The 12,530-nt window shown below is 40.2% G+C and overlaps 1 protein-coding gene across 1 annotated transcript in view; it reads left to right on the plus strand.

The window, feature by feature from the left end:
- The first annotated feature begins 380 nt into the window (after positions 1 to 380).
- LOC124264752 (cardioacceleratory peptide receptor-like) overlaps positions 381 to 12,530 on the plus strand; it is a 103,405-nt gene continuing 91,255 nt past the window's right edge. Inside the window, exon 1 of the mRNA XM_046699527.1 lies at positions 381 to 1,213. Within this exon, the coding sequence (XP_046555483.1) occupies positions 1,106 to 1,213 (108 nt within the window). The 5' untranslated portion in view covers positions 381 to 1,105. The remainder of the gene's footprint in view (positions 1,214 to 12,530) is intronic.

Raw genomic sequence — 12,530 nt, forward strand, 5'->3', positions numbered from 1 at the left:
GTAAAGATAGTTTTTCAGTCTTGACTATTTGCACGTTAGATAAGGACACACAAAATGTGAATTCTATAAAAATATTAATGAAGATGATATCTCTCAAGTACATAATGTATAAAATATATTTTTATTAAGAAATATGCCTTGTCTGGGCAGACAAAATTTCATTACGAGACCGACCCTGTCTACACCATTCTCTTGACACAGTCCGGATCACGTTTTACAGTGAAGTCATATTTTTCATCTATTTTTCAGGTCCCAGTCGGAATTTCCCCGCACGACAGACTCATAACTGCCCTCAGAGCAGCACAAGATATTGCAGTTGTGGAGAGGCTCGTGACGATAGAAGCCATCGCATCCTCATCGAATGAAAGCATACTGAAAAACTGGTTAGTTTTCACGGACCAGGAACATAACAAAATCATCGTCTTTTGTCACTGTTGGCTGTATCTTACAGAGATTTCCTTGACGTGTCGAAGGACAATTACCATCTGTTAAACCTCTGAACGGTATGCCCAATTTAGCCAAGTGAGTGTTGGAAAACAGGATTCTGCATGCTTCGTCCTCTGAAGTGTAATATGGTCTCATTCATTACTTTCATCACACGCTTCTCTGTTTATTGCACTGCGGAATGAGACTTCTCCAGCCTTTGCTAATATACTCGGGATTTTATTAAGATGCTAAACGTATTTCTTCCTGCGTTAGGGCGCCAGCAGTACACAAGTGAGTGTTGTGGAATAGTGATGGATCAGAGACTTCAGATTGGAGGATTTTTACTGTGAAAAGAATTGTGCCAGGGTTTTTGTGGACTTGGTGCCAACATCCCAGTTCCTTCTCTGAATTCAAAGGTTCTTTGGGGTTTCCTGCTTTCATTGAATTATTGATAATCAACAGTAACAAATTCTAAACAATAACATTTTTTTCGGAACTGTCTAAGGATCAAAGGACCTCCAACAGACCATCGATTCCTCCGTGTTTACGTCAGTCCTTTGCTATTAATCCTTTGCTATTAAGCTGACAGGTATAGATTTAAAGCAGAAGGTCGAAGTTAAGAGAAAACGGAGACATTTTGGAATTATTTGTGATTTCGGAGCGGAATTATCCTGCTAACATGACGACACCATTATCAACAACGACGATGTATGACACCGGGTTCAACGACAGTGACCTTACGGTATCAACGAACACCACGCCAACCGACGTTTTTTACTTTTACAAGGTATGTATCAATGCAATAAGTATGTGAAATATTCAAACATGTTTGCAACTGATGCCGGTAAAATTATAAAAGATGAAGAACATTTTAAGAAAATTCAGATTATCCATCGGTCGACATCATGAGCACCGATCCAAAGCAACTGGAAACTGTCACGTGCAATAATCAACGTCACATAACCAGATCTATTCCGTCGCCGACAACAAGCATCAATTCCTTGTGACTCATATTCCCAACGTCATCCCCCACGCGCCTATAGAGTATCAAGACAATACCATTGGTGATTCTTTAAATTTAAAGTCTCAAATAATGTCAAAACGAAATGAGGTTGTATGAATATCTGTAACTGACACATGATCACAACTCCTTAGTATCCAGATGTGTGAGAAGTTGTGGGATGTAGGACTATAGAATACCGGTATGTTGATTTGTATACTTTAGACATTGAAGTCACTTTTGACAACATTCATACCGATGATATATACCATTAAAGAAGTAGGGGATATTCCATTTTGCGAGCATACCACTAGCCACTGCCAATGCATATGAGAAAAAATAATATCTGTCCATACAGATGAAAATTTCCAAACGAATGGAATGAATTGTCACATTTTCCCTTAATTTCTCTTCATCATGTGTTTCCTCCTTGGCTTCTTCATTTGCATTTTATCGATCGTGTAAATCCAATATCCCCTACTTTTTTGAATGGTATATATTACATTGAGTGTTTGGTTTCTTCTCTCAAAATTATTGGACTACGTTTATATGTAACATAGAACTGTGTCTGTGTTCAGCTTAAATATATTATCTTTGAGACGGAATATATCTTATGTGAGCTGAAAGTAAATTGCTTTCATACTTTACATACATCTTCCAATCTGTATCATATAATTCATATCGTATGTCTTTACAAGTGCTATTATAACTAGTCCTGTGTAAATGACCACGTCAAAGTTTCATGTCTGGGGTAACAGTAAATATGATGTTCAGTAAGTATGTTCTCTGTAGCCTTCACGTCAAAGTTTCATGTCTGGGGTAACAGTAGATATGATGTTCAGTAAGTATGTTCTCTGTAGCCTTCACGTCAAAGTTTCATGTCTGGGGTAACAGTAGATATGATGTTCAGTAAGTATGTTCTCTGTAGCCTTCACGTCAAAGTTTCATGTCTGGGGTAACAGTAGATATGATGTTCAGTAAGTATGTTCTCTGTAGCCTTCACGTCAAAGTTTCATGTCTGGGGTAACAGTAGATATGATGTTCAGTAAGTATGTTCTCTGTAGCCTTCACGTCAAAGTTTCATGTCTGGGGTAACAGTAGATATGATGTTCAGTAAGTATGTTCTCTGTAGCCTTCACGTCAAAGTTTCATGTCTGGGGTAACAGTAGATATGATGTTCAGTAAGTATGTTCTCTGTAGCCTTCACGTCAAAGTTTCATGTCTGGGGTAACAGTAAATATGATGTTCAGTAAGTATGTTCTCTGTAGCCTTCACGTCAAAGTTTCATGTCTGGGGTAACAGTAGATATGATGTTCAGTAAGTATGTTCTCTGTAGCCTTCACGTCAAAGTTTCATGTCTGGGGTAACAGTAAATATGATGTTCAGTAAGTATGTTCTCTGTAGCCTTCACGTCAAAGTTTCATGTCTGGGGTAACAGTAGATATGATGTTCAGTAAGTATGTTCTCTGTAGCCTTCACGTCAAAGTTTCATGTCTGGGGTAACAGTAGATATGATGTTCAGTAAGTATGTTTCTCTGTATGTTCTCTCAGCCAGCCTTCACGTCAAAGTTTCATGTCTGGGGTAACAGTAAATATGATGTTCAGTAAGTATGTTCTCTGTAGCCTTCACGTCAAAGTTTCATGTCTGGGGTAACAGTAGATATGATGTTCAGTAAGTATGTTCTCTGTAGCCTTCCATCGTTACTCAGGCACACTTGCGTGATACTTGTCCACTGGGGAATCTGAAAATCAGGATGTATACTTTAGATTGCAGTGCATCAGAAATGTTGTAAATGGTATATGGTATTGTTTGGAGTAATGTACATAATATTTGGTTAGGTCTTTCTGCATCATGTAAACGGTTGGGTCACGATGTTTTTATAGAATATTGTAAATGCCTTGTCAATACACAGAGTCGATAAATCGAATTGTAAATATGAAGAAATGGACTACGAATTGTATTATGTTATCCTTTGCCGAGTAAAATATTAATTATTTATACCTAATATATGGTATTTATTGTACGGAAAAACGTTATCATTTCTTTAAGATGTACTGCCTGTTTATGAAGTAATTTGTCTTAATGAAGTAGCTGTAAATAACCGCACATGAATACAATATTTGACTTAATCGTCCAGTTAATCTTATCCTGCAGATATTTTTGTCTACAGAACCCATTGTGAACTCACATTGACTCATTTCAGAATCTCTGTGTATGTAAAATGGGAACGTTAATCAACAGTTTATTGTGAAAGAAAGGCATTTCATCGATGCATAGATTTTGAAAGTAGTTTCTGCTGTGCCATCATCTTTATCGGAAGGTGATACCACGTTTATCGGATCGGTTTATCTCACCTGAAACATTAACCGTTGTATGATAAAATACATTTCCTTCGTGTGTCAATTTGATTGCAGATTGTATATTTTTTTATGGGTCTTGGAGGAATCGTTAACGATATTTCAGAAACAGTAATGCTACATCTTCCAAGTGTCCAAAGATTACTTGCACTTTGGTTTTGATCGAATTTTGCACTAAATATGAATGTTTGAGTATCCTGTTGTCCAAAGGGTGATAACTCTTCTTTTTGAAATGACATAAGCGTCACTCCAATGTGTTGTTTTGGTTTCCTGCTCTATAAAGCGCGGCAAAACTGTGTGGTATGTGGAGACGGAGATAAGCTCAAACGTTTCACTGTTACATCTTCATAGAATGTCGTAAACTAGCACATGTTTTGTAGTGATTGCTAGGATACAGTACCCATCCCTTAGCGACACATAGGGATACGCGCACGCACGCGCGCACGCCCACCGAAAGACTATGGGATGCATTTTCTGCATCACAAAACAACTAGGGTAACATTGCATTGTAGAAGTAATGCAAACTTTGTTTATCATTTCCTGTTTTCGTTTCCGTATGTCGTTAACTATTGTAATATTCACATTTGACAAATAGTTTTCATTCCACGATGGACTGCAACATAATATAAACGGAAACAGATCTACTGGACTGGACTGGTTAACCGTCTACAAGAGTTAGACTACGACGTTCGGCCCAATACATGCGCTGTTCGTTTGAGGCCTGGCCCGGCTGGATCAGCGCACTTAGATAAACTGAAAAATCACCTGTTGCTCAGATCTTGAATATAATTTTTAAGACTTTATTTTGTTATGGTTTTAGTTTAAATCTATACACAACAGTACATGCGAGAACAGGAACATGTTGTTATGATTTTACTGGGGTATTCTCTCTGAAATACCTGCACTTGTTCACAGTCGTGTTTAAAAGGTTATTATTAGTGTCGGCAAAATCAGTATATGTGCCGTCGTATGACTGGATGTATTTTCAGTCACTTACATTTATTTTCCGGTTTGATTGCAGATAGCAGTCGTGTGACTGTAAACGCTAAGCTATTTATACAAATTATGTGAGTAGCGAGTGCTACTGGAGTGGTAGAACATACGGACCCCTTTGGCGAAACACCCGGTGTCATATTGAACATTCAGTAGTAAATTTGTATATTTTTCGCGGCTGTTGTGTCGTTCGCATCGAAAGGAACCAGTTTTGTTCGACAACTAGCGAGGATGGTTATTATACGGCGTGGACGTGCACGGTCTTAAACGTTGTATTTAAGTTTAGAATTTGGATGCTTGAACCCTTCTTAGCTGGCAGGATTTAATGGTTTCTTGTTTCACCAAATCCTTGGTCTGGAACCATCATTGTGCGTCTTCGACCAGTATGACTTTAACATTTTCTCCCATGCAACACTGTTGCATAATGTTATAAATGAACAGCTGTTGTAAATGGCTTTAGATCCCACGTCCACACTTCTTGTGTAGGATTCCCATTGATCCATTAGAAGATTACCCTTGAAAAATATTTGCAGTCGAGCTGAGCGAAGCATAATGTCATTTGAATGAAATCGATTGTAAACGATGTTTGAGAATCCAGTGATTCCTTCGACTTCACTTTGATGTTTCAGTGTGTGCGTGCCAGGCGAACGTTATTAACTCTGGCTCCATAAAACTGTCATATAAATACATATGAAAGTGTATGCTGTAAACAATGTATGTGTATGGGTGTCGGTATTGTAGTAAAATGGAAATTTGTTCCTACAGTAAAGCTTTGGAAGCTTAAACGCTGAATTTGTTATACCTGTATTGTCATATTTTGTGAAAAATGTTGGGGGAAAGGGGGCTTAACGTCGCGTTCAAGGCTGTTGGAGCTGTTGTTGATGTTGTTGTTGTGCCAGTGTGCGAGACTAATGCTGGTTTCATAGTGTTAGCCCACTGAGATACCATGCCGAGGTTTTAACATGGATATCCAACTCATTGAGATACCATGCCGAGGTTTAAACATTGATATCAAACTCACAGAGATATCATGCCAAGGCTTTAACATGGATATCAAGCTCACTGAGATACCATGCTGAGATTTTAGCATGGATATCCACCCCCCTCTGAGATACCATGCTGAGATTTTAACATGGATATCAAACTCACAGAGATATCATGCCGAGGCTTTAACATGGATATCAAACTCACTGAGATACCATGCTGAGATTTTAACATGGATATCAAACTCACTGAGGTATCATGCCGAGGCTTTAACATTGATATCCAACTCACTGAGATACCATGCCGAGGTTTTAACATGGATATCCAACTCACGGAGATACCATGCCGAGGCTTTAACATTGATATCCAACTCACTGAGATACCATGCCGAGGCTTTAACATTGATATCCAACTCACTGAGATACCATGCCGATGTTTTAACATGGATATCCAACTCACGGAGATACCATGCCGAGGCTTTAACATTGATATCCAACTCACTGAGATACCATGCCGAGGTTTTAACATGGATATCCAACTCACTGAGATACCATGCCGAGGCTTTAACATGGATATCTAACTCACTGAGATACCATGCCGAGGTTTTAACATGGATATCCAACTCACTGAGATTCCATGCCGAGGCTTTAACATTGATATCCAACTCACTGAGAGGCCATGCCGAGGTTTTAACATGGATATCCAACTCACTGAGATACCATGCAGAGGTTTTAACATGGATATCCAACTCACTGGGATACCATGCCGAGGCTTTAACATGGATATCCAACTCACGGAGATACCATGCCGAGGTTTTAACATTGATATCCAACTCACTGAGATACCATGCCGAGGTTTTAACATGGATTTCCAACTCACTGAGATATCATGCCGAGGCTTTAACATTGATATCCAAGTCACCGAGAGGCCATGCCGAGGTTTTAACATGGATATCCAACTCACTGACATATCATGCCGAGGCTTTAACATGGATATCCAACTCACTGAGATATCATGCCGAGGCTTTAACATTGATATCAAACTCACTGAGATACCATGCCGATGTTTTAACATGGATATCCAACTCACGGAGATACCATGCCGAGGCTTTAACATTGATATCCAACTCACTGAGATACCATGCCGAGGTTTTAACATGGATATCCAACTCACTGAGATACCATGCCGAGGCTTTAACATTGATATCCAACTCACTGAGAGGCCATGCCGAGGTTTTAACATGGATATCCAACTCACGGAGATACCATGCCGAGGTTTTAACATGGATATCCAACTCACTGGGATACCATGCCGAGGTTTTAACATGGATATCCAACTCACGGAGATACCATGCCGAGGCTTTAACATGGATATCCAACTCACTGAGAGGCCATGCCGAGGTTTTAACATGGATATCCAACTCACTGAGATATCATGCCGAGGTTTTAACATTGATATCCAACTCACTGAGATACCTGAGAGGCCATGCTGAGATGCTTTTTTAAACATGGATATCCAACTCACTGAGATACCATGCTCAGGTTTTAACATGGATATCCAACTCACTGAGATACCATGCCGAGGTTTTAACATGGATATCCAACTCACTGAGATACCATGCCGAGGTTTTAACATGGATATCCAACTCACTGAGATACCATGCCGAGGTTTTAACATTGATATCCAACTCACTGAGATACCATGCTGAGGTTTTAACATGGATATCCAACTCACTGAGATACCATGCCGAGGCTTTAACATTGATATCCAACTCACTGAGATGCCGAGGATATCCAACTTTAACATTGATATCCAACTCACTGAGATCACTGGAGATACCATGCAGAGGCGAGGTTTTAACATGGATATCCAACTCACTGAGATACCATGCCGAGGTTTTAACATGGATATCCAACTCACTGAGAGGCCATGATATCCAACTCCGAGATTTTAACATGGATATCCAACTCACTGAGATACCATGCCGAGGTTTTAACATGGATATCCAACTCACTGAGATACCATGCCTGCTGAGATTTTAACATGGATATCCAACTCACTGAGAGGGCCATGCCGAGGATATCCAACTTGAGAACATGGATATCCAACTCACTGAGATACCATGCCGAGGCTTTAACATGGATATCCAACTCACTGAGATACCATGCCGAGGTTTTAAACATGGATATCCAACTCACTGATAGGCCTGAGATACCATGCCGAGGCTTTAACATTGATATCCAACTCACTGAGAGGCCATGCCGAGGTTTTAACATGGATATCCAACTCACGGGATATCCAACTCACTGAGATACCATGCCGAGGTTTTAACATGGATATCCAACTCACGGAGATACCATGCCGAGGTTTTAACATGGATATCCAACTCACTGAGATACCATGCCGAGGTTTTAACATGGATATCCAACTCACTGAGATACCATGCCGAGGCTTTTTAACATGGATATCCAACTCACTGAGAGGCCATGCTGAGGTTTTAACATGGATATCCAACTCACTGAGACTCACCATGCCGAGGTTTTAACATGGATATCCAACTCACTGAGATACCATGCTGAGATTTTTTAACATGGATATCAACTCACTGAGATACCATGCTGAGGTTTTAACATGGATATCCAACTCACTGAGATACCACCACATGCCGAGGATACCATGCTGAGGATTTTAACATGGATATCCAACTCACTGAGATACCATGCCGAGGTTTTAACATGGATATCCAACTCACTGAGATACCATGCTCCAACTCAGAGTTTTAACATGGATATCCAACTCACTGAGATACCATGCCGAGGCTTTAACATTGATATCCAACTCACTGAGATACCATGCCGAGGCTTTAACATTGATATCCAACTCACTGAGATACCATGCCGAGGCTTTAACATGGATATCCAACTCACTGAGATACCATGCTGAGGTTTTAACATGGATATCCAACTCACTGAGAGGCCATACCGAGATTTTAACATTGATAGCCAACTCACTGAGAGGCCATGCCGAGGTTTTAACATGGATATCCAACTCACTGAGATATCATGCCGAGGCTTTAACATGGATATCCAACTCACTGAGAGGCCATGCCGAGGTTTAAACATGGATATCCAACTCACTGAGAGGCCATGCCGAGGCTTTAACATGGATATCGAACTCACTGAGATATCATGCCGAGGCTTTAACATGGATATCCAACTCACTGAGATTCCATGCCGAGATTTTAACATGGATATCCAACTCACTGAGATATCATGCCGAGGCTTTAACATTGATATCCAACTCACTGAGAGGCCATGCCGAGGTTTTAACATGGATATCCAACTCACTGAGGTATCATGCCGAGGTTTTAACATGAATATCCAACTCAGTGAGATACCATGCTGATATTTTAACATGGATATCAAACTCACTGAGATACCATGGCAAGGCTTTAACATGGATATCCAACTCACCGAGATACTATGCCGAGGTTTTAACATGGATATCCAACTCACTGGGATACCATGCCGAGGTTTTAACATGGATATCCAACTCACTGAGAGGCCATGCCGAGGTTTTAACATGGATATCCAACTCACTGAGATACCATGCCGAGGTTTTAACATGGATATCCAACTCACTGAGAGGCCATGCCGAGGTTTTAACATGGATATCCAACTCACTGAGCGGCCATGCCGAGGTTTTAACATGGATATCCAACTCACTGAGCGGCCATGCCGAGGTTTTAACATGGATATCCAACGCACTGAGAGGCCATGCCGAGGTTTTAACATGGATATCCAACCCAGACAAAGGATACTGACCACGAGCCGACTAGTCCGTGTTTTATTTCCTAATGGCCTGCACCAAATGAGGGAAGCCGAAACCAACGTAGATCATTGACGCGCCCTCTGCGATATGCAGACCATGAAATTAATTTACCGACTAAAGTGTTTTTTTACCAGATTAAAAAAGCACGTTCCAGGAACTGTCATTTCTCCTGGGTTTAATTCCCCCTTTAAAATGATTTACAATAGCTTTGTTCAATTAGACGAGGTACTGGAAGATTTGGGTCCGTTCACTGGCCTCAGGCTTAAAATAGATAAGGACAATCAAATCCGATGAGGTAAACATTATCGCCTGTATGTATCATTCACGGCTTTTGCCGTGGTACCAGTGTTGTCGATAGCATCTCAGCCTCTCCAGAAAACCGCCTTCATGTTAATAAATGATGGATCCAATACGTTGAAATTACATTCGGCAGTACATACGACTGCGGGCAGTAAATAGGCAACAATGAAATGACCCTACGAAAGATGGTAGTCTTCTGTTGCTTTTTCGCACATACTTTATTACACATGCATTAACACAAACATAGAAACATTTTTGGAGTCTGTTTTGCAGAGCTATTGGCGGGCACACCATAAGGATAGATAATCTGTTATTATTTGCTTCTTTGTCTATTGTTTTACGCAGCAGTCGGGTTCGATTACCCACATGGGTACAATGTGTGAAGCCCATTTCTGGTGTCCAAATATTGCTGGAATGTTGCTAAAATCGGCGTAACAATAAACTCAGTCACTACGCAGCAGTCAGACACATTCCCGCTATGCCACGGCCACCTGTTAATAATAACACATGGGGCAGACAATCCAGTGGTTGATGGTATGTTCAACCTGTCACGACGTCGACGTCGACGTCCCCGCACGACACTACGCAATCAACCACGTCGCCAAGTTTGATCCCCCGATTCCTATCAGTCACCTGTAACGAGTATCATGCGTAAAGCAATAATCACTCACTCACTTTAACAACAAGACAACTACTGATTCTTTCTTGGAATCAAAACAATGCTAAAAGTCATGGAAAATGTACGTTGTTGACTTACGTTATCGTCAATCTACGTCAAAAAAAAGGGTTGTTGACTTACGTTACCGTCTATCTACGTAAAAAAAGGGTTGACTTGTCAAGGTCACGGTGACGCCATCAGTACTTCTGCAACATTAATAGAAGGCGTCGGTCGTTCCATAGCGTTTGGCCGTTAAGAGTCACGTCAACGTCACATTTGTTAACGATGCGCATTTACAATAGTTTTGTTTTCGATTAAGCTTGACAGTGTGATTACTTAGTCGCCAGCATATATCCTCACATCACGAACGTGTGGCAGTGTATTTGACTGATGATGATCGGGATGGGATGAGGCATGGCGTGGAGAGAGTCGACTGGCGTCAACGTTCACATTCCTCACTAATGTTACCCATCAACTCCCTACGCTGTCAGGTAAAAGTATAACAAAACTATTTTGCTCGACTACAATAATTTGAAAACGGTTTTAAAGACGTTTTTGGCATTATTCTAGCAATATCACAGCAGGGCACACCGATACATCGGCTTCACACAATTAAACGATAAGAAATGGGACCTGAGCCTTCGGCGTGAAGAACGAAAGCTTTGACCGCTAGGCTATCCCATCGCACTTTCACAAATTTTACACAAAGAGAAAGTGCAGTATCAATGCATCTATGTAGATAGTTTGACGGAACCAAATATTTCACATTCGGGACAAGAGACACAGGGACAAAAAGTGATCTCAGCTCCTCGACTACTAAAAAACCCTGTTAAAGTGTGCAAGTATTTATTTCCAGCCTAACAATTCTATTGCACTCAGCATCTTTAAACTAACGCTTTGCATACCTCCAATAACCCGTAATGTTGTTAGCGTATCACGGTTTTCTTATTTTCACCATTTTTTCAACGTGATGTTTGAATTCCAACAGGCTTTTGAATGGAAACAAATTAAGAGTCGCTTGTCCAAATACAAATCGCATCCTGCTGTCTCTCTGACATGATGGCTTGTTTAGCCTTGAAGACGTCCAAGACAAGCCTGTCGTTCTTGATAGTCGCTGGTTTCTGGCAATCAATCAAACACATTTTTTGAAAAACAACACATCACAAAAACTGGGTTGTTTGTTAAGTTTCCAGAACGTCAAGAATAAACTGATCTCCAGATATCTCCAGCTGGGGCTGTTTTGAGGATAAGAAGCAATCACCTGTCATGAGATTTGTACCATTTGACAAACAAGTGTAATGGGTTCACATGGCAAGGTCGTGATTGTCCTCCTTGGTGTTCTTGTGCTATTGGTATTACCAGTTTTGTTTGGTAATTGTGACACGAACAAAACAGTACAGAAAAATGTTACACATGTGCAACAAGTGCAGCAGTTTGAGCCTTGAACCTTTATGCAGCTGTTAAGGGTAGTTATGTCCTGGCAGAGTTAGGAAGGCGACATTTGAAGATAGTATTTTACTGCTACCTGTTGAGACGGGCCGCTGGTATAATATTCCAAGGGACGAAATAACTTGTCAACTATGCACTTCTAAAAGCATCGCAGATGAATATCATTATAGTTTCCATTGCAAAGCATTAGATACTTTGAGGAAACAATATTTACCCTCTCATCTAACCTCTTTTCCCAATGAAACAAAGTTCACGAAAATATTATCTGTAAAAACATCTCGAGACATAGTAAATCAATCAAAATATATCCTACATCTATCATCTCTTGTCAAAAAAAAGTTAATATGTTGTTTACTGCCATCTTGAATTTGAATTTGTATTTGTATATATGTTTACAATATATGCTCTTGTACCACCAAGAGAATTGAAGTTGAAAAATTGAAATTGAACGTTGTTCATGTATATTATAGATATATGAAGGGGAGGATAATAACCAAGAGCTAAAGATGTGATGCCATATAAGATGATGAA

The sequence above is a fragment of the Haliotis rubra genome, unplaced genomic scaffold (genome assembly GCF_003918875.1).
Source record: "Haliotis rubra isolate DU_JTF1 unplaced genomic scaffold, ASM391887v1 Scf94, whole genome shotgun sequence".
Classification (NCBI taxonomy): Eukaryota; Metazoa; Mollusca; class Gastropoda; order Lepetellida; family Haliotidae; genus Haliotis; species Haliotis rubra.